This window comes from Bos taurus, chromosome 12 (genome assembly GCF_002263795.3).
Source record: "Bos taurus isolate L1 Dominette 01449 registration number 42190680 breed Hereford chromosome 12, ARS-UCD2.0, whole genome shotgun sequence".
Classification (NCBI taxonomy): Eukaryota; Metazoa; Chordata; class Mammalia; order Artiodactyla; family Bovidae; genus Bos; species Bos taurus.
The window spans coordinates 86,970,364-86,992,486 of NC_037339.1; the positions used below are offsets into that span (position 1 = coordinate 86,970,364).

The 22,123-nt window shown below is 58.4% G+C and overlaps 1 protein-coding gene across 1 annotated transcript in view; it reads right to left on the reverse strand.

Annotated features, from left to right (window-relative positions):
• RASA3 (RAS p21 protein activator 3) overlaps positions 1-18,275 on the reverse strand; it is a 79,764-nt gene extending 61,489 nt beyond the window's left edge. Inside the window, 1 exon segment of the mRNA NM_174676.4 lies at positions 18,099-18,275. Coding sequence (NP_777101.2) covers positions 18,099-18,153 — 55 coding nt within the window. The 5' untranslated portion in view covers positions 18,154-18,275.
• Between the last annotated feature and the right edge of the window lie 3,848 nt (positions 18,276-22,123).

The window sequence follows — 22,123 nt, forward strand, 5'->3', positions numbered from 1 at the left end:
ATGACCTGCATTCACAGAAGAGCCCTGCCTAACGCCCATCACCACTTCTGAGAAAGGTGGGGTGCTTCCAGCCACAGGGCTGGGGATGGAGGAGGGGCCCTGAGGTCTGGGGACCGGGCAAGAATACCAGAGAGGGTGGAGGTCAGGCCAGGCAGGGAAATGGGGACGAAGGCCGGGAAGCCAGAGGGCAGAGAGCAGAGGGGTCGGGGAGGAGGAGGCAAAGGGCAGAGGGACCGTCCCTGAATTAACAACAGAGGAAGCAGCTAGCATGGTGCATGCTGCCAAAACAGCGGAACGGCCACCCAGAACTCCTGAAACAGAAAAAGGGGGCGAGAGAAGCAGAAGCCTATGGCCCGTGCACATCCCGAGTGCCTTCAGCGGGGCCCAGCAGACCTGGCAGCTTGTCTCGGCAGGCAGCGGGCACCCTGCAGCGCCGGGGTCTTGGCAGGCAGCGGGCGCCCTGCAGCGCCGCCACCGTGCTCAGTCCACTGCCCACTCTGCTCGTCGTGGGCTCCTCCCATTAGCCCAGACACCGGGCCAGGCCCTTGCAGCCCATTCGCGGCCACCTTTGTCTCAACGACCCTCTCAGAGCTCAGCCCGTCTGCACGGGGCTCCTCACTGACTCTCAACCTCAAGGCGTGTGGGGCCAAGGACACGGCTGACATTGTCCCCACTTACCGCTCCAGGTGGAACAGCTAGAACTACAGAACACTGTGGATGCCACCGATGTGCGTGGGGAAAATTCCAGGGTGCTGGTGTCTCCAGGAAAGATGCGGCTGTACGGCCCGCCCCCATGCCCGCACGCAGGACCGGCCTCCCAGCAGCACCATAAAGAGACTCGGCACTTCAAGTACATTCGTGACACACTCCTTCCAAAGTGGCCACTAACCACCCAAGCTGGTCAAAGCCCCTCAGAACTAACAGCAGAGCGGGCTGAGCCCCCTGCCTGGCCGGCCATCAGGGCCTCCCTGATGCAGTCTGGGGGCTGGCGACCCCGGGGGGCTGGCGACCCCGGGGCGCTGTGGCCAGGTCCCCTCGCACAGCAGCGGTGACTCAACACAGAACACACCCAGCCTCACTCCTGCTGACAGACACCCCCTCCCTCCAATTCCAAAGTAGGGGGTGGGAGTGTGGAAGCTGCAGAAGCCAAAAGAGACCAGTTCCTGGGGTCCCGGCTTCTCCTGCAAATGGGGTACCTCTGCAGGACAGGACTAACTGGTGCAAATACGGGGGGACCCCGTGTTTCCTGGGTGTCAGCTCCATCCTATGACGGGGGGACTCTGTGTCTCCTGGGCATCAGCTCCATCCTATGACGGGGGGACCCCGTGTCTCCCGGGCGTCAGCTCCATCCTATGACGGGGGGACTCTGTGTCTCCTGGGCATCAGCTCCATCCTATGACGGGGGGACCCCGTGTCTCCCGGGCGTCAGCTCCATCCTATGACGGGGGGACCCCGTGTCTTCTGGGCGTCAGCTCCATGCTGTGACGGGGGGGCCCCTGTGTCTCCTGGGCATCAGCTCCATCCTATGACGGGGGGACCCCGTGTCTTCTGGGCGTCAGCTCCATCCTATGACGGGGGGACCCCGTGTCTTCTGGGCGTCAGCTCCATCCTATGACGGGGGGACCCTGTGTCTTCTGGGCGTCAGCTGTGTGCCGTGGGATGCAGCAGAGCAGGGGGTCTCCGTCTGGAGAGCAACAGCCTCTGGCCCCCGGGAGCCTGGCTGCAGGGAGGACAGCTGCCCCCCCCAGCGCTGAGCGCAGCCAGCCTGCAGACGACTGCGGGGCGCACCACGGGGGCCAGCTCAGCTCTGACCAAGCAAGTGAGCAGATCTCAGGCCCTGGGACCCTTGAAACACGACCACTAGACCCCATCCCAGAGCTACTGCCCTGCGAGGATCCACACAGGTCGAGGGGCAGAAACTAGAGGAGTGGGTGAAGGTCCCCATCTTCTCCCACCTCCAGGGGGTCCTGCAGCCTTCTCACCCTCGAGGGCAGCAGAGGCTGAGGGTCTCAGAGCAAAAGGTTTCAGAAAGGAGTCCTGCCCCTCAGGGAGGCAGAGGCTCGCCTCGGGGCAGGGCGTGCAAGGGGCAGGGCAGGCGGGTGGACGGGGTGGCAGAGAGCAGGGGCAGCAGAGCCAGAGGCTGACAGAAGCTGGGGCCGAGAAGCCTCTCCTGACCATGGTCCTGGGCAGTGGGCTGAGCACACTGCCTGGATGGCACCACCACAGGACCCAGAGGCTGTGCGTCCCATGCACTGCAGCGCACTGGTGGGGCTTATTCAGCGTCAGGTCTCCTAAGGGGGTCTCCCCCTCAACAGCCCCGCCTCACAGCCCACACTCTACCCAGCAGCTGTGGCTAAGCGGTGTCCCCTCAAAGCCCCAGCACCTTCCCTCCACCTGCTGAGGGGTGACGAACAAAAGGAACATCAAACAGGCTTGAAAGACACCCAAATCCCTGCCACCTATTGGGAAAAACCACGTTGCTTTTAACAAACTTCTAAGAGAGAAACAGACGAGTGAGAAAGCCAGGTTGCAGCCTTTGTCGCCCACATTTCAGGACCACGACTGTCTACTAGAGACTTGCTGGCTAGCACGCTCGTCTGAATTTACCCACGATGCCCAGCAGACACCGAGGCCTGGGGACTCGTTTATCTGCAGAGCTTAAAATCAATTTCCTCTGATCACGTGCTGACGTCTGTTCTGGATTTCCTGGGGTTTCCTTCATTAGACTTGAGCCCACGTCTACCTTGGAAAGGACTCTGGGTCACCTTGGCCTTTTTCGTATAAAGGAGGACAGTTAAAGACAGAGGGACCGTGGAAGTGGGTGTGTCCCACTCTGGGGCCCTTGGGGAAGGACGACAAAACTGCCACGGGCCAGGGCCTCATCCTACCTTTAAAAGTGCCTTACTCTTGGTTGGTCTTCAAACTTCATGGGTCAAACGAGTGGAACCTTATTATATATTTGATTGTATTTATCAAAGCAACTTGTTTTTCTTCACTCTTCACTCGCCTTTGTTTTCTCTTATCCGTTAATAAAGCTTGGGCAAGTTTCTAGAATGAGCCTGAGAGTGGGTTGGACACGTCCTCCAGCCCTGTCTGGCGTTGATTCTGCAGTAGCCCCATCTCCATGTGCAAGAGACACAGACCCCCTGAAGTCATCTGTGAGTGATCCCCACTCCCCGAGGGTCGGAGACTGAAGCTGGATGCCCCCTCAGCCGGTGTCCACACGCACAGAGCAGCCCGGCCTGTGGAGAGGCTGTGGTTGCAGGGGGTCAGCTACAGCAAAACGCCCCGGCCCGCCGAGGGCTCCCCTCGCTGGTGGGTGACGTTCACACTTCGTCCCCGTGCGAGACAAGAGACCAGGCAGCACCCCAGCATCTCTGGGCAAAGTCAGCACAGGGGCCGCAGTCCCCACCCAGCAGGGGCTGCAGAGACCGCAGACAGCACCCCAGGTTTACAAAATATCTACCTGAGTCATTAACGCCCACTTCTCGTCATGAAGACATCAAGCCACAGAGATAAAACCACAGAATGATCCAGAAAAAAAGACAGAATTCAACACATGGTAAATAACGCCAACTGTCACCTAAAGTCCCTAACGGGGGCTGTTCTTCCTGTTTCTCCCCAAACACACGCAGCCTCATGTGAACCTTCCGACCACGCCAAGTGCCCCAGGACACACTCGGAAGTCAGAAGCCGATCCCGCTTCCTCTGACCGCTGCCGCCTCGGGAAACCGCCTCCTGGCCAAGCTGCGGCACCTGCTCCCGCAGGTCTGCACCGACTGAGCTTGTGCTTCTCGGTGGGAAATTCGCCTTGAAGTCACAGTCGGCCGCCCACAGAAGCACCCGCGCTCCAAAGAGAACGCACAGGCCCAGGAGCTGACAGCACCCTGGGGTTCCCTTGTGGTGGTGGTGATGCTGCTTAGGCCGCGTGGCCAGGGAGGTATGGCCAGATCCCTGTGCGGACACGAGCCCACCCCCTCCAGCCCGGCCCTCCCAACACGGCCACATCCGCCCCCAGAATCCGCAGCCCAGTCCTGGATCTACTGCTCACAAAAACACCTTTGGCTCAAGGACCCAACGCTGTGATTCCAGCAGGTCTGAACTCTTCTGAGCCCTCTCTCCTCCCAGTGAAGGGAGGGAGGGGAAAGAGATGACAGTTACACTCAACCCTGTAACGATCCTGCGAAATAGCTTTTAGTGCCCTCATTTTAGACACTAAAGCCAAGGCACACAGAGGTCGTGACTTGCCATAGGATACAGGGTAGAAGTGTCCCCAGCTGCCTGGCCACAGGGTCCCTGTCCTGGGGTCCTGCCCTCCTCGCCCACACCCCGAGCCGTCAGGCAGCACCTGCTAGTCCAACCGCGGGCGTCTCTCCATCAGGCAAGCACGGAATCTAGCTGTTCCTTGCCCCCAGACTCCTGAGGCGAGGCGGAGAGAGTGAAGGACCCACCAAGTGTTCATGGGGGTCCACTGCAGCCCCCTCTCCTGAACTTGCCCGTGCACGGTCAGGTGCTGAGCTGCAGGGGAGGGTCTCCACCCACCGGGTCCACCAGTGTGACAAACAAAAAGCCCCTGAGCACAGCTACCTGCACCCACGGGGTGGTTCCCTGGCTAGAATTGGGCTCTGAAGGAAAGCAGAAGGTCTGGACACAGTGGCCCAGGCACCCGTGGGGACTGTGAGCCTGCAGCAGTCCCTCGGAGCACCATGCGGAGGCCGTCATCCACCCCAGACATCCGCTTTCGAGGCAGGAACAAGCGGGCCTCCTGCTGGTTCCGCCCGGCTCCTGGGGTGTCATCTGAGTCATTCAGCTCCCAGAGCCAGGAGACGCCTCAGGCAGGGGACCTCCCAGAAGATGCTCCCTCACGTCGCCCCCGTCGAGAGCCTCACCTGCGACTCGTGTTCTCCACGGCTGCTCCCCTTCTGTCCCCCACCCTGCGCCCTCGCTACGAGGACCCCACAGGTGACGAGGGACCCTGAGGAGGAAGAGACCAAAGTGCGGGACCACAGCCGGGTCCCGAGCAGGCTCCCCGTCCAGGGCCCTACTTTACCTCAGGAGGTTCGCACCTTGGAAACACTAAAGGGACCTACAAGCAGTGTCCTGCCCCGCCGCCCTCCCGCCTCTGCTCTGCAAGGAGCCTCGGACGCCTCTGGGACGAGACAGTGCTGTCATATGCTGAGAGCGGGAGCAGTGTCCAACGAGCAGCGTGGTGAGCGCCCCCCACCCCGCCGGGGCTGTAGGCCGAGGGCAGGGCACCTTCGGACAAGCCACACCTTAGAACAGAAAAGATGTGCTGACACTTAGCATGTCCTTGATGACAAAAGCGGGCACTGCTCCTGTTCCACGGGGATCAGTGTCTTTAGGAGTCTTTGTGCACACAGTTTCTATCATCCCTGAGAATTCTCCAGGTTTGGAAAGCATACTGTGTGCAGAGCGTGCCGTGCACACGTCTGCAGGGGTCTGTGTATGCGCTCATGCACGTGTGTGCACACCTAGGTGCCCGTTCCTGGGGGAACAGGAGGAGCAGGCAGATCCCTCCAGTCTTCCTCAGCGGCCCCCAAGGCCTGAAAACCCCATTTACTGTTACTCCCATAACGCGTGAGTGTGCAGATGGGTTTGTCTCATTTACCATTCAGTCCGTAAACCCTTGGAAGGCAAGGCCTGAGAAATGCCTGGTTTATGACTCCACAGGCCTCTGTGAAGGTGGCGTCCAGCTGCCATGGGACGACCAGGGAGGCAAATGGCACGCCATCCTTGGGCCACCTTCACCTAAAGGTCAGTCCAGGGGATTCGGAATCACCCCTGAGATGACCTCTGAGCACCACATGCAGGGAAAAGAGATCCTGAAAACTAATTTTCCCACAACCAGTCCTTGTGATTACATCAGGCCAACCTGAAAGTGCCCACTGCTGCCTGGGAATGACCCTGAAAAGCCAGCTCCCTTACACTGACCTCCACACGCTGCCCAACAAGCCACCCCAACCCTGACTCAGAACCAGCACGTGTATACAGGCCTCTAACACATCCCAGATCAGACACGCAGAAACTTCCCAGCTGTTCTGGTATCTTCTGTCCAAAAGGGCGCCTTGACCACTTTCAGGCCCCATGATACTAAATCTGGACTAAATCCAGATGGCCTCCAGCACGAGGGGGCTGAAGAGATCCATGTGCTCGGGCCAACACCCACGGCCATCAGCCCCTTCTGGCCACAGAAACTACTTCAGGAAACCGACATTCTTATATTCACCAAACTGGGGGTCCTAACCCAGTTAGCGGTAGCAAAGCCAGTTCGGCCGGCAGGAGCGGTTTCGGGACAGACAGACCTAAATTGTTACCAATCACACTGAATCGGGTGCAGGTGAAAAAGATGTAGAAGCCTCTACCCGGGCGGCTCGGCCTGCCCCTCCTCTTCACTCCTGCCGGGAAGGCCTGCCTGTCGGGAAAGACGCCGGCCAAGAGGGAAAGGCCCTGCGGAGAAGGCCGGAACACCCGCCATGAAACGAGCAAACAGAAGGTCAGGAGACTGAACAAAACCGTGGACACAGGGGTTTTCTGCCTCCGAGACCCTTTCCTTCCGGTCAGGACGCGCACAAACACACGCCTGGGTCCAAACGCTGAGAAACTCCTTCTCCAGATATGGAGGCGGAGCCGAGCGGAGCAGGAAATGATGAACAGAGAAAGGAACGCCATGGACTCCAGACGGATGGGGCCAGCTGGGCTCAGGAGGCGCAGGGTCCTCTGGCCGCCCCTCCCGACACCTGGGAGGCATCACCGAGAAGTCGCCAGGTCTCAGGGCACAGCCAGGAGAGCCGGGGTGGTCAGGCAGCTGCAGCCCACCCAGCTCGGGGCTCAGGTCCCACCAGGCAGGGTGCCCGCTTCCAGGGAGCTGGGCTCCACACCAGGGCAGGCGGGCAGGAAACAGCCTCATACTCGGGGGCCCCAGCTCCCCACCCGCCTCGGCTCATGCACCCTGCTCACAGCGCTTCCCTCGCCTGAACCAACGTCCTCTCACTTAATCCTGTGGTCTCCTGGCAGTTCGGCCCCGCCCAGGGTCCTAGGAGCTCGCCAAAAGCTAGGGGCTCCAACCTGAGCACAGCGAGGAGACAGAGCAGCCGGACACAGGCAGGAAAAGAAGCTACAGGAAGAGCCTGGCTTGTGGACCGAAAATGCCAATGGTTTCTGATACGAATACGAAACATGAAATCAAAACAACTGCAGAAAAACGCTCAAGTCACAGAAACTGCACAGGCAGGTGTCCCAGCAGCGAGGCCCCGGCAGGTTGGGACCTGGCCAAGCTATCCTCAGGGCTCTCAGATGGCAGGTGCCCTCAAACACACCCCCACAGACCCCCGGGTTCGGCCCACATGAGCCCTGTGACTCTGCAGTGTGTCTGCAGCCTCCACCGCGCCCAGCAGAAGAAATAAGAGTGAGAGTTGCTTGAGGAACTGGAACCTGTGCGCACCTGCTGCGCAGACAAGGCTGGCTCCCTGGTGCCACAGGTCCTGCTGATGGGCCTCCCTCCCGTCACTGCACAGCGCTACACTGCCCCGAGACAGCCCCCAGGCGTGTGTGCACACACAATCACGCTCTGCCAAGAGGAGCCCCCGTGAGGTGCTAAAGGCAGATGATTCCTCTCCCAGCCAAGCCCTTGGCCTCAGGGTGCAGCCCTTTTTGGGGAGCCTGGGGACCCTGCATGCTGCCAGAAGGCCTGGACATACGGCACCCAGGTGGGGTGTGTCCTCTATGTGAACATCATATACGAAGAGTTCTCTGCCCTAGAAAGTCACCCCTACAAAGCAGATAAAATACACAATTGTCTGATCCTAACTTAAAAACTGTTTATGGCAGTCAGCCCCAGGACAGGCCAGCAGGGCCGCCGGAGAAGGCTGAGCTTGCCAGCCACAGGCCTGAACAATCTGGAAATCCCCAGCCCGCCCTCACCCCAGAGGCCATGGGAAAACCCGCCCATCACAGCAGCCCATTGCAGCCCTCTACAAGGAGCCTGTGCGGCAGCATCCCCTGGGGTCTGCACACTGATGGGATTCCTGGAACCAGTTCGTGCTCCTGCATTTCTGCTGACAGCTCTGTGCCCCATCTGAGCTTGCCCTGGAAAGCCCCCAGTGAGCTGGGCCCAACCAGACGCCCACTGGCTTGGGACTGGGACCAAATCTCCTCCCCCACCCCCCACCCCCAAGTTCAACAGCTCCACCCCGCACCACCACCACTTGTTGCCTGCCCAGTCCGGGAGCTTTTCCTGCATAAGGCAACCCCTGGGCCAGCAGGAAGAAGGGATGGTCAGAAGCCAGAGGGCAGGTGTCAGGAAGAAACAGTGCTGCTCTTACTGCACAGCAGCCTGCAGGCTGTCCCCGCGGAGCCCAGCCCCCAGCTCTGTCCACGGGGAGCCCAGCCCCCAGCTCTGTCCCTGCAGAGCCCAGCCCCCCACTCTGTCCATGCGGAGCCCAGCCCCCCGGCTCTGTCCACGGGGAGCCCAGTCCCCAGCTCTGTCCCCGCGGAGCCCAGCCCCCACTCTGTCCACGGGGAGCCCAGCCTCCAGCTTTGTCCACGGGGAGCCCAGCCCCCCACTCTGTCCATGCAGAGCCCAGCCCCCAGCTCTGTCCACGGGGAGCCCAGCCTCCAGCTCTGTCCCCGCAGAGCCCAGCCCCCCACTCTGTCCATGCGGAGCCCAGCCCCCCGGCTCTGTCCACGGGGAGCCCAGCCCCCCACTCTGTCCATGCGGAGCCCAGCCCCCTGGCTCTGTCCACGTGGAGCCCAGCCCCCCGGCTCTGTCCACACGGAGCCCAGCCCCCCAGCTCTGTCCACGGGGAGCCCAGCCCCCAGCTCTGTCCACGGGAAGCCCAGCCTCCAGTTCTGTCCCCGCAGAGCCCAGCCTCCAGCACTGTCCACGCGGAGCCCAGCCCCCCGGCTCTGTCCATGCCGAGCCCAGCCCTCCGGCTCTGTCCACGTGGACCCCAGTCCCGCATCTGAAGTGTGATCTCAGGTGAAGTTGCTCAGTTGTCCAGCAGCTCAAGAACCTTGGCTGGGAGGTGGTCAGCAGGCCCTGACCTCGCTGACCTGACCTCACAGGTGTCGCTTGGCTGAGAATGTCCCCAAATGCTCTTTCCAAGATTCTCAGGGAAGGGGAGGCCCTGGAGGGAAGTCAGCTGTCTGCTGAGGAAGTGACTTGACAACACACCCTAGAGGCTGTTCCTCACTGACCTGGGCAATTACAAGTTCATCACCAGACAACTGAGGCGGTCACTTCTCTCACTGTGCGACTTTGGGAAAGTGGCCTGGCCTCTCTGAGCCTCAGGGGGAGGGGCCAGTGAAAACGCGTGCCTGCACACGGCACAGAGTCGTGACGAGACTCAGACACTACCGTGTCCGCAGGGACACCTTCTGCTTCCTGGCCTGTCTGGGGCCCTGCAGGCAGGTCCAGCAGTGTGAAAAAGGGCGGAGCACAAACTCAGGTCAACTGGTCGTTCCAGTCCCTCCAACAGAGTGAAAAAGGAAAGTGACATCTTTTCCTTAAAAGAAAAATACACGAGACAAAGCTACAGAAAAGATACAGGGGCACAAGCAGCTGTCCTCAGCCAACAGTGTGAGGAGGGGCTTGGAGTGGGAGGTCCCGGGGGACCACTCTGTGTGGCCTCTGGAAAGGAGAGTCACACAGAAAGAAATAAAGGTCCTGACTATGCTGTGAAAGTGCTGCGCTCAATATGCCAGCAAATTTGGAAAACTCAGTAGTGGCCACAGGACTGCAAAAGGTCAGTTTTCATCCCAATCCCAAAGAAAGGCAGTGCCAAAGAATGTTCAAACTACAGCACAATTGCACTCATCTCACACACTAGCAAAGTAAAGCTCAAAATTCTCCAAGCCAGGCTTCAGCAATATGTGAATTGTGAACTTCCTGATGTTCAAGTTGGATTTAGAAAAGGCAGAGGAACCACAGATCAAATTGCCAACATCTGCTGGATCATCGAAAAAGGAAGCGAGTTCCAAAAAAACATCTACTTCTGCTTTACTGACTACGCCAAAGCCTTTGACTGTGTGGATCACAACAAACTGTGGAAAATTCTGAAAGAGATGGGAACACCAGACCACCTGACCTGCCTCCTGAGAAATCTGTATGCAGGTCAAGAAGCAACAGTTAGAACTGGACATGGAACAACGGACTGGTTCTAAATTGGGAAAGGAATACATCAAGGATGTATACTGTCACCCTGCTTGTTTAACTTATATGCAGAATACATCATGCGAAATGCTGGGCTGGATGAAGCACAAGCTGGAGTCAAGATTGCTGGGAGAAACATCAATAACCTCAAGATATGCAGATGACATCACCCTTATGGCAGAAAGTGAAGAGGAACTAAAGAGCCTCTCGATGAAAGTGAAAGAGGATAGTGAAAAAGTTGGCTTAAAACTCAACCTTCAAAAAACAAAGATCATGGCATCCGGTCCCATCACTTCATGGGAAATAGATGGTGAAACAATAGAAACACCGAGAGACTTTATTTTTGGGGCTCCAAAATCACTGCAGATGGTGACTGCAGCCATGAAATTAAAAGACACTTGCTCCTTGGAAGAAAAGTTATGACCAACCTAGACAGCGTATTAAAAAGCAGAGACATTACCCTGCCATCAAAGGTCCATCTAGTCAAGGCTATGGTTTTTCAATAGTCATGTGTGGATGTGAAAGTTGGACCATAAAGAAAACTGAGCACCAAAGAATTGATGCTTTTGAACTATGGAGTGGAAAAGACTCTTGAGAGTCCCTTGGACTGCAAGGAGATCAAACCAGTCCATCCTAAAGGAAATAAGTCCTGAATATTCACTGGAAGGACTGATGCTGAATCTGAAACTCCAATACTTTGGCCACCTGATGTGAAGAACTGAGTCATTGGAAAAGACACCGATGCTGGGAAAGATTGAAGGTGGGGGGAGAAGGGGACGACAGAGGATGAGATGGTTGGATGGCATCACTGACTCGATGGTAATGAGTTTGAGCAAGCTCTGGTAGTTGGTGATGGACAGAAAGGCCTGGCGTGCTGCAGTCCATGGGGTCGCAAAGAGTCGGACACAACTGAGCGACTGAGCTGAACTGAACTGACTCTGCACACAGATCATACCCGACTGGATCCACTGTCAAGTTCAAAACAAAGCTCCAGACAAGGTTAATTGTCAGCATCGCTCCCTTAAATGTCCCCAAAATCCAGAAGCCCAGGCCCCTTCCTGGGATCCCACCAGCTCTGGAGAGCGGCCGAGGGGGAAGCAGTCCCAGGAGAGGCTGGCATCCAGGCCCTGGTCCTGGTCCTGGTCCTGTGGAGGCACCAGCGGGCACCAAGCGAGAGGGACTGTCTTTGGGGCAGTGACGGGGCAGCAAGACTAGCGCAGCGCAGCCCGACTGACTGCGGCTCCAGACGCCAAGTCACCCTGAGTCCTCTGAGGCTCCCTTCGGGTTTCATCCTGCTGGCAATGCGGTTAAGACAACCACTTCTTATGCTTCGGAAACCATTCAGATGACAGGAGCAAAAACTATGCAAAGAGGAAAACACAGGCCCCAGAGACACTCCTGGTCTGACTTAGGGGTGAGGGGTACAGTGCAGATCGAACCTGAGGGGGGTCCAGCCCCCCACAGCGGGCAGGCCTCGGGGTGGACACGTGACCTCACCGAAGGGGTCCTTGTGGGATACTGACCATCTCCACTACGGGCTGCAAGCTTGCTCTAAAACCACAACGGACAAGGCCATATCCTAGGACAGGCCCGGCCAGCCGGGACCCACCTGCGTACAGAAACACAGGAGTGCTTGCAGACACTCGGAGGACTAGGGCCACCACCTGGTCCCCATGCTCCTGTTGACCCATCACATCCCACAGACAAGCGTCCTGGACACTGATGCTGAGCGGCCCCGAGCCCCCCAGCAGCGCCGTGTGGGAACACACATGGGTCCAGCCCCTGGCGCAAGCTGCACGTGGAGTTGGGAGACTTGATCACAGAGCGTGTGATTGCCCTGCAATCTGAATGTGTAACCTGTTGAATTCCGGAATCCCTCACACTTAAAGAAAAGCACAGGGTCCTCTGTGTGGATGGCGGGACTCTAAGTTCCCCGTCATCTGGGCTAGACCTCCCTGACCACAGGGCTGCAGCCCAGGACGCCCACGTGTCCGCGTCCATTCGGGGCCCCCACCTCACGCACCCTGTGCTGGTGGTCGCCCCCCACTTGTCATGCATGAGCCTCTGCGGTCCAGGAAATTGTCTTCCTGGGCCCTGGTATCCTCCGCAGACCACTGTTCCCTTCACATTTTAAGTGGCTGTGATTTTTAACTCTTCGTTTAGCCATCTATATACACAACAGTAATGATCTTGCTTCTTCCAGCAGATCTATTTTCTCTTCCTACAGAAGTGTCTCCACACTCCCCAGCTGGGGTCCAGCGGACAGACATGCATGGGGTTGTTTCCACACGTGTCTGTCTCCCTGCTCTTCTTGGGGACCGTCAGAGGCGAGCGGGCTCTTCACGCCGCTGTCTTTTCAGTCACACCTGTGGCTTCCTGCAGGTCACACGGCCTGGCTGGGCTCCAGCTCATTTCTCTGAAAGCTGCAGAACCCTCCTGGCTGTAGGGGTGCCACCGTGTAATCACCGCCTTCAACTGGCATTTCCCACTCCTCTGAGCATTCCTGAGCACCACGACCACTGCAGCAGGAACACGGACCCCCATCCTGACAGTGACCAACAGGAGCAGGAACACGGACCCCCATCCTGACAGTGGGGTGCAGAGGACAGGCATCCGGCCAGGACCCCACCTCCCTCTCCTGACTCAGCTGGAGCCCTAACCTGTTAGAGGACTAACTGAACACGCAGCTTCCAATTGCACCAGCTAACACCTCACCCTCAAGACGGGAGCACCGCAGGCGCCTTTGTTCACACCGGCTCACTGAGCCGCACACAAAGGGCCTCGTTGCGGCTCTGCCGTGCTTGGGGCCGCTCCTCCTCTCTCTGCAACAGAGCAGGCTGAGGCTGAGCCAGCCTGGCCGTGCCTGAAGCTGCAGTCAGCCAGCAATTGCCCAGGACTCCGTGTCAGGCCCCCCGCCTTTCCTGAGCGACCAGAACCCAGTGGACCCTCCTCCCTTGGAAGCAGGAGGGGCGCAGGCAGCCTCCACTTTCAGGTGTGACTTCCAAGCATCGCTTCTCAGCTTCGCTCCTCCCACTTGGGTTGTTTCCACAGTGTGATGTGTGATGCGCTGACTCTCAAATGCCCTCAGGAGGGTGTGACTCAAGCACACGCCTCGTAAGCTTGAGAGAAGTCCGGACATTTCCTGCCAAGTGCCGACCCCGTCCCCCAGACCCTGCCCCTGAGGCCCTGCTCCTTGCGAGCCGGGCTCCGTGGGGGCAGCTGACTCGGTCCCTGCTCCTGTCCAATCCCACCTGCACGAGTTCTGTGCCCCCACCTGTGTCCCAGCGCCTGTGCACGGGGACCTTGCGCCTCGTCCTCACACAGGCCTGTCCTCTCCAGGGGGACGGGTGGCTGCTGCCGCCCAGGTTCACTGCATGGCGAGGGGGCAGCACGGGACCCTGCTAGCTGGCAGGTGGGGCTGGGGCGGGCGCCATCACCGCCCTCCCTTGATGGTGACAGCAACACTGTGGGCTTGTGAGAAGGTAGGTGAAGCCAGAGAATGTGCACCCCAGACCCTGAGGTGTGCACCCCGCCCCACCCCACACGCCAGCACACGCCCCTTCCAGGGAAGCCCAGAGCCACAGGCTGGGTTAGGACCGACCTCACTGCCTCAGGCAGAGCCAGCCTGCACCCTGGTCCTCAGGGGCCAGAAATAGCTTGAGAGCCTAGCTCGGTTAATAGAATATCCAGGTTAATTTTAGAATCGGAGCACTCCGGAAAATATAAAACCCCAGATGCCAAGAACCGTGTGTGGCCAGCACAGCCCCTCCTCCCACTCTCTCTCTCTCTCACACACACACACACACACATATGCCCGCGTGCATGCACACACACACACACACGCCCGCGCGCGCACACACGCGCACAGACACACACGCCCGCCCGCGCACACACGCCCGCCCGCGCACATACGCCCGCCTGCGCGCGCACACACGCACACACACGCCCGCCCGCGCACATACGCCCGCCCGCGCGCGCACACACGCCCGCCCACGCACACACGCCCGCCTGCGCACGCACACACGCACACGCCCGCGCGCACGCGCACACACACTGTGACATCACCCGTCATGTTCACAGACCTTGTCCTCCGACTGAGCCCTGCGAAGCCCTTCTATTAAAAACGATTTCAATTTACAAGCCCTCATCTGAGCCTCGCAGACCCTGTGTTGGGCACACCACCGCTTCCCACGGTGGAAATCAGATTAAAAGTCATTCTCAGAACTGGAATCCTGAACTCTCAACCCCTGAGGTCTAGGGCTTCTTCACTAGGCCACCCAGGGTCCCTCCCCGCCAGAAGGGCTTCTGGAAGGATGCATTTGCCAGCGGACAGGCCCACAGCTGGCCAAGGAGGCGCGGAGGTTCCCTGCTACTGTGCGTGCTGCACCCAGGCCGCACTCGCCCTTGGCCGTGGCAGGGTCTCGGCTGATGGAGAAGGAACAGGGGCAGGTGCTCTGAGCACCGGGGAGAAGGGGGCCACTTCTGGACCCAAGAAAGAAGGCCTCCCCGTGGCCTCACTCAGGACTCAGCACAGATCCCAGATGCCCTCAAACCTGACACTCACCACCGATCCCAGATGCCCTCAAACCCGACAGCAGTCCAACCACAGGCTGGGCTAAGGGGGCTTTTCTTATCCTCAAGTGCAAGGCCAGGATTTTCTGCTTTTTAGCTTGAGAGAAACCCCTCTGTATTGCTCTTAACGGAACACATTTATTGAGACGACACTTTTAAAAACAAGGAGTAACTGTCATGGAAATGGGAAACATCACTGGAAAGTAAAGCCGTGCCGCAAGTCCTAGAGGAACGCCAGGTCCAAACGACAGCACGGGGCAGGGGGCTCCCGCTGGGGGTCTGCACCCATCCCGCCTGCAGTCGCTCCCCTCCCAGGGCTAAAGCCCTGACTCACGGAAAGTCAGAGGAGCACACTTCCTCAAAGTGGCCTCATAGGAAGTGTGCTCAGTCTCGCTTGACATGAGACACTGCTGTTACCAAAGATAGACCACGGGTAAGATAGCCAAGTGTGCAGAAGAACCATCCAAAATAACTGCGAGACTTAAGTGGGGAAAGACACAGGTTCTTTAAGACAAGGACTCGAGATAGTTACAATAAAAATACCTTACTTTTCCCCAGCACTTTCTTATGTATTATCTCATTTGCAAAACGTGGAAGGAAAAAGAAAGGGGAAGAGGAAAAAAAGGAAGAGATTCTTCCCATTTTCCCCAGCGTTAGTCTCTTAATGACCAAGTACCACCACATGTTCCAGACTGAGGACTACAGCCCCACCCCAAAAGACTCTCAGCTCCCCAAAACATTCTGCCTTTCCTCTCAGTACTAGGGACAGTGATGCTGCTGACGGCATAACTGGAGGGAGAATTCCTCTGTCTCTTTTGGGGGGGTGGGGGTAGGGAAGCTCCCACAGGATGCTGTAGACAATGACTGCCGGCATTTTGCAAATGGAAAAACGAGGCCATGAAAGTGGGGGGGGGGGCGCTTACTCTGTGTCTTCCAGCCGGCAGGCCACCAGCAGACACGGGCATGCTGCCAGCCAGCCCCAAGACAGGGCTCAGTATGAATGGACGATCAGCCAGGGTCTACCGGGACCAGGAGGTGGGTGTGCCTGTGTAGCTGCCCCTCCTCCAGGTCAGTGCTGGTATCCCTCCTCATTGGCCTGCCTCCATGGCCCGGCACTGAGGCAAGTCAGAGTCAAGCCTGGCCACAGCAGGGGAAGGAAGAAAGAAGTGGAAAGCTTGGGGCACCACCCACCAGGCCCTCCTACTCACAGTGGAACAAGACTAAGCCCCTTGACTGGCTCCCGCATTCCCCCTCTGGGGCCAGGCCCAGGTTCGAAGTCAGCAGCAAGGCCCAGACCGCCTCTTTGCTCCAGCACAGGAGGAGGCCCTACCTGTGCTTTGCAGAGGCCCTTGCTCCCTCCAAGCCCCAGCGACAAAGATGGGATAGCCCCGCACGGCGGGTGAAGACCCTCAAAGACGGAAGAAGACAGGGTCTTCTGAGAGCTGAAACCATGCCCAGGGAGCTGGACCACTGTAGACAGGCGTTTCTGCTCATCCTCTCTGCTGCAGTCCCCAAACATCAGGGTGGGGGTCTCCAACGGCTCTAATAATACCCGTCCCCATGCGGGGCTGGAGCAGCAGATGTTCAGTGGCTGCACTAATCCCCCACTGAGCCGGGCGCTCCTCTCACTTGTTTAAAGCGATACACACAAAAGAGAGAAAGCCTAACCAAGCAGCATCTCCAAGCCCTTTCCCTCCAGGCCTGGCCCATCTGTGTGGGTCCAGAGCCTCCCTGAGGGAGTCCTGCCAGGCCAGCAGAGTTCCTCTCCTGGACCTGTGGGGACCTCCTCGCCCTCTGCTTCTTGGACTGGGCCACTCTGGAAAGAAATCAATTTTCTCGGCTTCCTGACACAAGTCCAAGCTGGCTGTGCGGGGCTCGAACTCCAAAGTCCCCAGACCCCCTCATGCCTGCTGCACCCAGAAGCTTGGCACACCCCCGCGGCCATGCCCCACCCCTTCCTGTCCCCTGATTAAGGAAGCAGCTCAAGGCCTCTGATGTGAATCCCCTTCATGCTCACTGGCCCTGGGGCTGAGAGGCACTTTCCCCGCCTCACTTCAGGTGGAGGGCCCTGCTGAACCTCTCGGCAGAAAGTGACAGCAGATTCCAACCAAGTAAACAAGAGAAACCCTCTGCAGGCAATCTCCTCAGGGCTGAGGTGCGGCCCCATCCTATCTGCAGTGCTTCTGAGCCAAATATCAACAGCGTCTCAGCGATGATCCATAAACCAAAATAAAGCAGACAGGAAACAACACGCTGATTTGGGGTGGCTGGAATTCCTAAGCAGCATCAGATGTCATCAACAACTGACGCTCCAGAAGTCATTGGGGGCCTGGCATGGTTCCCAGAGGCCCTTTTTCACATGGGAACGTGGAGGACCCGGGGTTCAGTGAGCAAGAAGGACCCTGAGAGGGCAACTCTCGCAGGCCTTAGAAGCCCTCTCCAGCGGGAGCTGTCCTCTCAGCCGGCACGCCAATGGCAGTGACGGGTAACGGTCACTCCAGGCCCTGGTCTTGTTTTTGGAGAACTTGTACATCACCCTTCCCAGTCAGAAGTGGGAAAAAGCAAGTCTCTCCACATAAACCCAGGAAGTCCAGACACAGCCTCCCAGCCCCTCCCCCAGCTCCTGGATCCAGTGAGAGCGGCAGGCGGCTCTGGGGACACGACCTGAATGGCAGGCCCTGGTGGCCAAGAGCTCCCTCCGCCAGTTCTCAATGGAAGGGGGAGGGGGTGGCTGTCCTGGCGCCCTGCCCTGAGAGAGCCCTGGGCCAGAGCGCCGGCACACAGTCACAGGCAGACACACACAGACACATCCACCTACACAGCCACCCGCTCGGCCCCTCGCCCCGGAGGGAAGGTGCAAGAGCTCCCACGTCCCCAGCAAAGGAAGTGTCTGGGTGCCGCACTAAGCGAGGCGCGGAATCCCAAGCTGGGTGTTTCTGGCACCTAAAATTCTCGCATCCGGGGAGCCCCCATGCGCGCGCTCGTGCACACGCAGATACGCAGTCCCTGGGGACCAGACCCAAGTCCGGCGGAGCACCTCCCCCGGCTGCAGTCGACCCTGCCTCCGGGGACTAGGGGACGCCAGCGGCGGGGAGCTGCGTCCCCCAGGGCCACCGGCCCCCTCGGCCCAGCCCGCCCTCGGGGCAGGCGGGGAGAGGGCCGCCGCTGGGCGTCTCTGGTGCTGGGGAGGGGGCCGCGGCTAAGCTCTCCCGGGGTGAGGAGGGGGCCGCAACCGGGGAGCGCGCATCGCTGGGAGGCGCCAGTGCCGTGAACCCCAGCGAAGGGGTTGGGGACCGGGGGCGCCGCCGCGAGCCCCCCGAAGACTTCGCCGCCCCGCCTGCTCCTGGGAGCTCACCGATCTTGATCTTCACGCTCTGGAAGACCCGGAGCCCCTCTTCCTCCACCGCCATGCTGGGTCCGCCGGGATCCGCGAGCCGAGTCCCGCGGAGCAGCCGGAGCCCGAGCGGCGGCGCAGTCCCCGCGCTCCGGGCTGGACCCCGCGCCCGCGCGCCCGCTGAGCTCCGCCTCCGACCCCGCCCACACGCCGCCCATTGGCCGGACGCAAGCGGGGGGCGGAAAGGCCACGCCCCCTGCCCCGGTCGCCCAAAGACCGCCGCTGGGCGGAGGCGTCACCGTCCGGCCAACGGAGCGATCCCAGCCGCTCATTGGTTGAGGGCAAGAAGGAGGGGCGGGGAGGCTCCGCCCACATCCCAGGCCCGAGGGGCTGGTTCTGTATCCGCGAAGCATCCTAGGAACTGCACCGGACTCCTGGCGGGGCAGAGATGAACCGGCGGGGAGTGCGGGGTCCAGGCCGGCGGCGAGAGCAGGACGGGGGTGCAGTGGGAAGCAGCCGGAGGGGCGACCGGGCTGGTTGCTGCAGGGGAAACAGGCCGAGCAGCCGGGTGTGCGGGGGGCGGCGAGTGTTGCTGGGTGTGGGGACCAGTCAGGGGCGTGGGAGGGAAGACACATGCACAGGGATTTAAGAAACGCAAACCTAAAGATGGAAAAGGAAAAGAATTCCGCGGCCCAACTCAGCCCTCTCAGAGTAGGCACTGCAGGCGACCTGGGATCTGGAGGAGCGGGCAGTCCTGGTGAGAACCAATCCCTCCAGCTGCCAACCTGCCCGTCCCGGGCCTCGGGCCACCCTTAGCTCCTAGCTTCTCACAAGGTCAAGTGCACTCCTGTCTGTCTTCCCTGCCCCCAGGCTACCATCCTCAGAGCATTTTCTGTGTCTACTGACTTCACGTCCTCTTCCCCTCCTCTGGCTTCAGAGCCCGCAGCACCACACAAGCACACACACACACACACACATCCCAGAATACAAGCATAATAAATAGAGAGGTCTGTTCTCTTCGTTACTTTTCCTCACTTCCTTAAAGAAATGTTGACGTATGTGTTGAGAAAAGTTAATGATCCTCTTTACCAGACTACTTGAGCCTCCTTCCAGGTCCTCAGTCATCTGCTGGAGTTTATCTGCTCAAAATCTTCACAGAAGGTGTTTACTGGGGTTTAACAGGAAGGTTAGGGCAGCAGCCCCTCCCTTGTCCAAGCCCCAGTGAGAGCTGCTGCACCCTACTCCAGACCTCGGGGGCTCCTGCAGTAAGCCAGCCTTCCTTTGATCTGAACTGGGAGGGATTTGCCTCCATCTGGGGAACTGGAAAGCACCCCCAGCTCCCAAGTTTCTCAGAGGATCTGCTTGAGCCCTGGGAGCAGATGCCTTGTTGACCAGCTGCTCCCCAATGCAGTCTTCCTTCCCTCACTCCCTCTCAGGACTCCCCTTCTGAGAACACTTCCAAAAAAGGCCTTCACACTCCGATCTCTGCTTCAGAGTCTGTTTCCAGAGAAACCAGCATAAGACAGTTGGGGCCAGGAGTGTTCTAGGAGTGGCCTCTGTGATGGGGTTTGAGAGCTGGGAGCCCCCTACCTGCCAGTGACTGCATCCAAGCTGAGCATGGGGGCGCAGTGCAGTGCAGCGTTTCAGGCACTAGGGAGGTTGGGAAAAGCAGGATTCACCTGGCTTTGGAACCAGAGGGTTCTTGCTGAGGGCGAGGCAATGAGAAGATCACCCATTTAAGGAAAATGTGACAAAAAGGTTTCTTTGTCACCATATAACTCTCCTACAGCCAGAGAACCAAAAAAGCTGTGGATCAGAGTGAGGACTTAATAACAAAAGTCAGAGTGCTCCAGGGCCGCCTGCAGGCCCAGCCCAAGGAAGGTTGCTGTGACCCAGAGGTTTGGGGGAGTGTCATCTGGATTAATGCACTCAGAACCTTGAATCCCAGCCTCCCTAAATCTTTTGCACTTGAAGAGGTGTGCCCCTTCCCCTGTCACAGGCAAACACGCCCTCTGTGCTTACAGATGATTGTGGGAGGGTGCCTGTGCTCTGCGTCCATCTCCACTCCCCAGCACAGCAGCATCTCCCAGCTGGGGAAGTGCTGGATCTGCAAACATGGAAAACGTGCTGGAGGGACCGGGGGAGCAAAATCAGGAGCAGAGCCAAAGAACGCTGGACCCAGGAGAGGACTGCCATCACGGGGGACCAGGTTAGAGTCCCCTGACACAGCGTCATTGAACCATGATACAGGATTCAGCACCCGGGCTGGAACTCCAGACCCCTCGTAGGGCCTTTGGAAGCTTGTAAAAAGCAGCATCCCACATGAATTGAAGTGGAAATGCCCAGTGGTTGTGGCAGACAGCTGAGGACAGCATCCCAGTGCTCAGAGCCATGAAACAGGAGAGGAAATAAGCTCCAGGAGCCCAGGAAACCTAGTCAGTGCCTAGAAAGCCCAGGAGACGCTCCATTTCCAAACGTGATGAGGGACGTGCTGGCTGTGCAGGACTGAGGAGGGCGGAGACGTGGTTACAGGGAGCACTGGGCTCCCTAATAGCAGTGAGCATGACGAGGTGGTGACATGATAGAGGCCAGATGGTGACGTTTAACTTCAGAAGTAACTGGGAGTAGTTCCTGTGCAGCAAGACTGCAGTGGCAGCCCTGATGTGCTGAGCTGGAAAAGCTACAGTGATGGTCAGTCGAACATGGCATCAGGGGCAGGACAGAAGCCAGCCAGCAGGAGAACTACTCAGTTTATGCAACCAAAGAAAGTTGAAGACAGGGCTCAAGGGCCCAAGAAAGTTGCTTCAATAGAATGTCACAGTCCCTTACCCAGTTTCCAGGCGTGAGCCAGTTCTCATCCCAGGGACTGCCGACTGGAGGAGAGGACTACATCCCCCGGCACCTCCCCCAGAGGGACCTGTGGCCATTTACGCAGGTAATTCCACTTGGAGAGGGAAACACCTAGACGTTTGAAGAGCTGCTGAGCTGGGTTCTGAGTTAAAGGATTGTCATGCCCCTGTTAGAGTGAAACCTGTGAGGCCCAGGAAAACATGGAGCTTGGGGCCAGGAGCAGCTCACAGCAAGCCCGCCAGGCGATCATTTCCCCGCACTACAGGTGAGGGACTTGTAGGCACGTTTGTGACGGTTGTCAGAGCACCCACCTTGGTTCCTTGTTGTGCGGGTTAAGAGCCATCCCAGCAAGGAAGGCCAAGATGGGAGATCAGAAAATGATGATGACATGGTTGCAGCTGCTGGGCCAGAGGTGGTGCACAGCCAGACCTCTGAACTGTGGTGCGTGGCCACGGGGCTGGGGATGCCCTCTTCTGACCCCAAACAAGGGGGAGAATCAGAAGCAGGTTACATCATATGGCACAGACTCTAGCGCACCCTGGAATGTCTCTGTATCCTCAGGCTTTCCTGCTCTCTGTTGTAACACAGCCCAAAGAGATCTGGACGGGCTGCAGAGCAACAGTTTGGTTTGCCATATTGATGAAACCACTTTAATCAGATCAGAGGAGCAAGAAGTTGGCAGTTCATCAGAGGGTCTGAGAAGATATGTGTGCTCTGAGACACATGTGCTCAGAGAGTCAGAAATAAGTTTATAGAGACGCAGGGGTTCCCACATCAGTGGGGCCGGATATTGTTGAGCACCTCACTTTCCATCCAAGAAGCACAGAGATGCGTACAGCGTCCTTTCTTGACTCCTTCTCTGAGAAGACTCACCCCCATAGACCGTGCAAGTACCGCGCCTCCTCAGATCTGTGTTCTGCTCAAAGGGATTGATCCTTCTCTCCTAAACTAGAAGCTGTCCCCTTATACCTGTGATTGTAAGAGACAAGAAGACAAAGAGGGATCAAAGGGAAAAGTGAGGACTCACAGAAAACACCTGTACTCTCTCTTGTTTATAACTCACTGTTACCATGTTCCCTCTTCCATAGAATCCTCTATTGCACCCGACCAAAATATTTATTGAAGCACCAATCTATCAACAAATGGATATTTGTGTATGGCTAAAATAGCATTGTGGATCTTCCTTATAGCTCAGA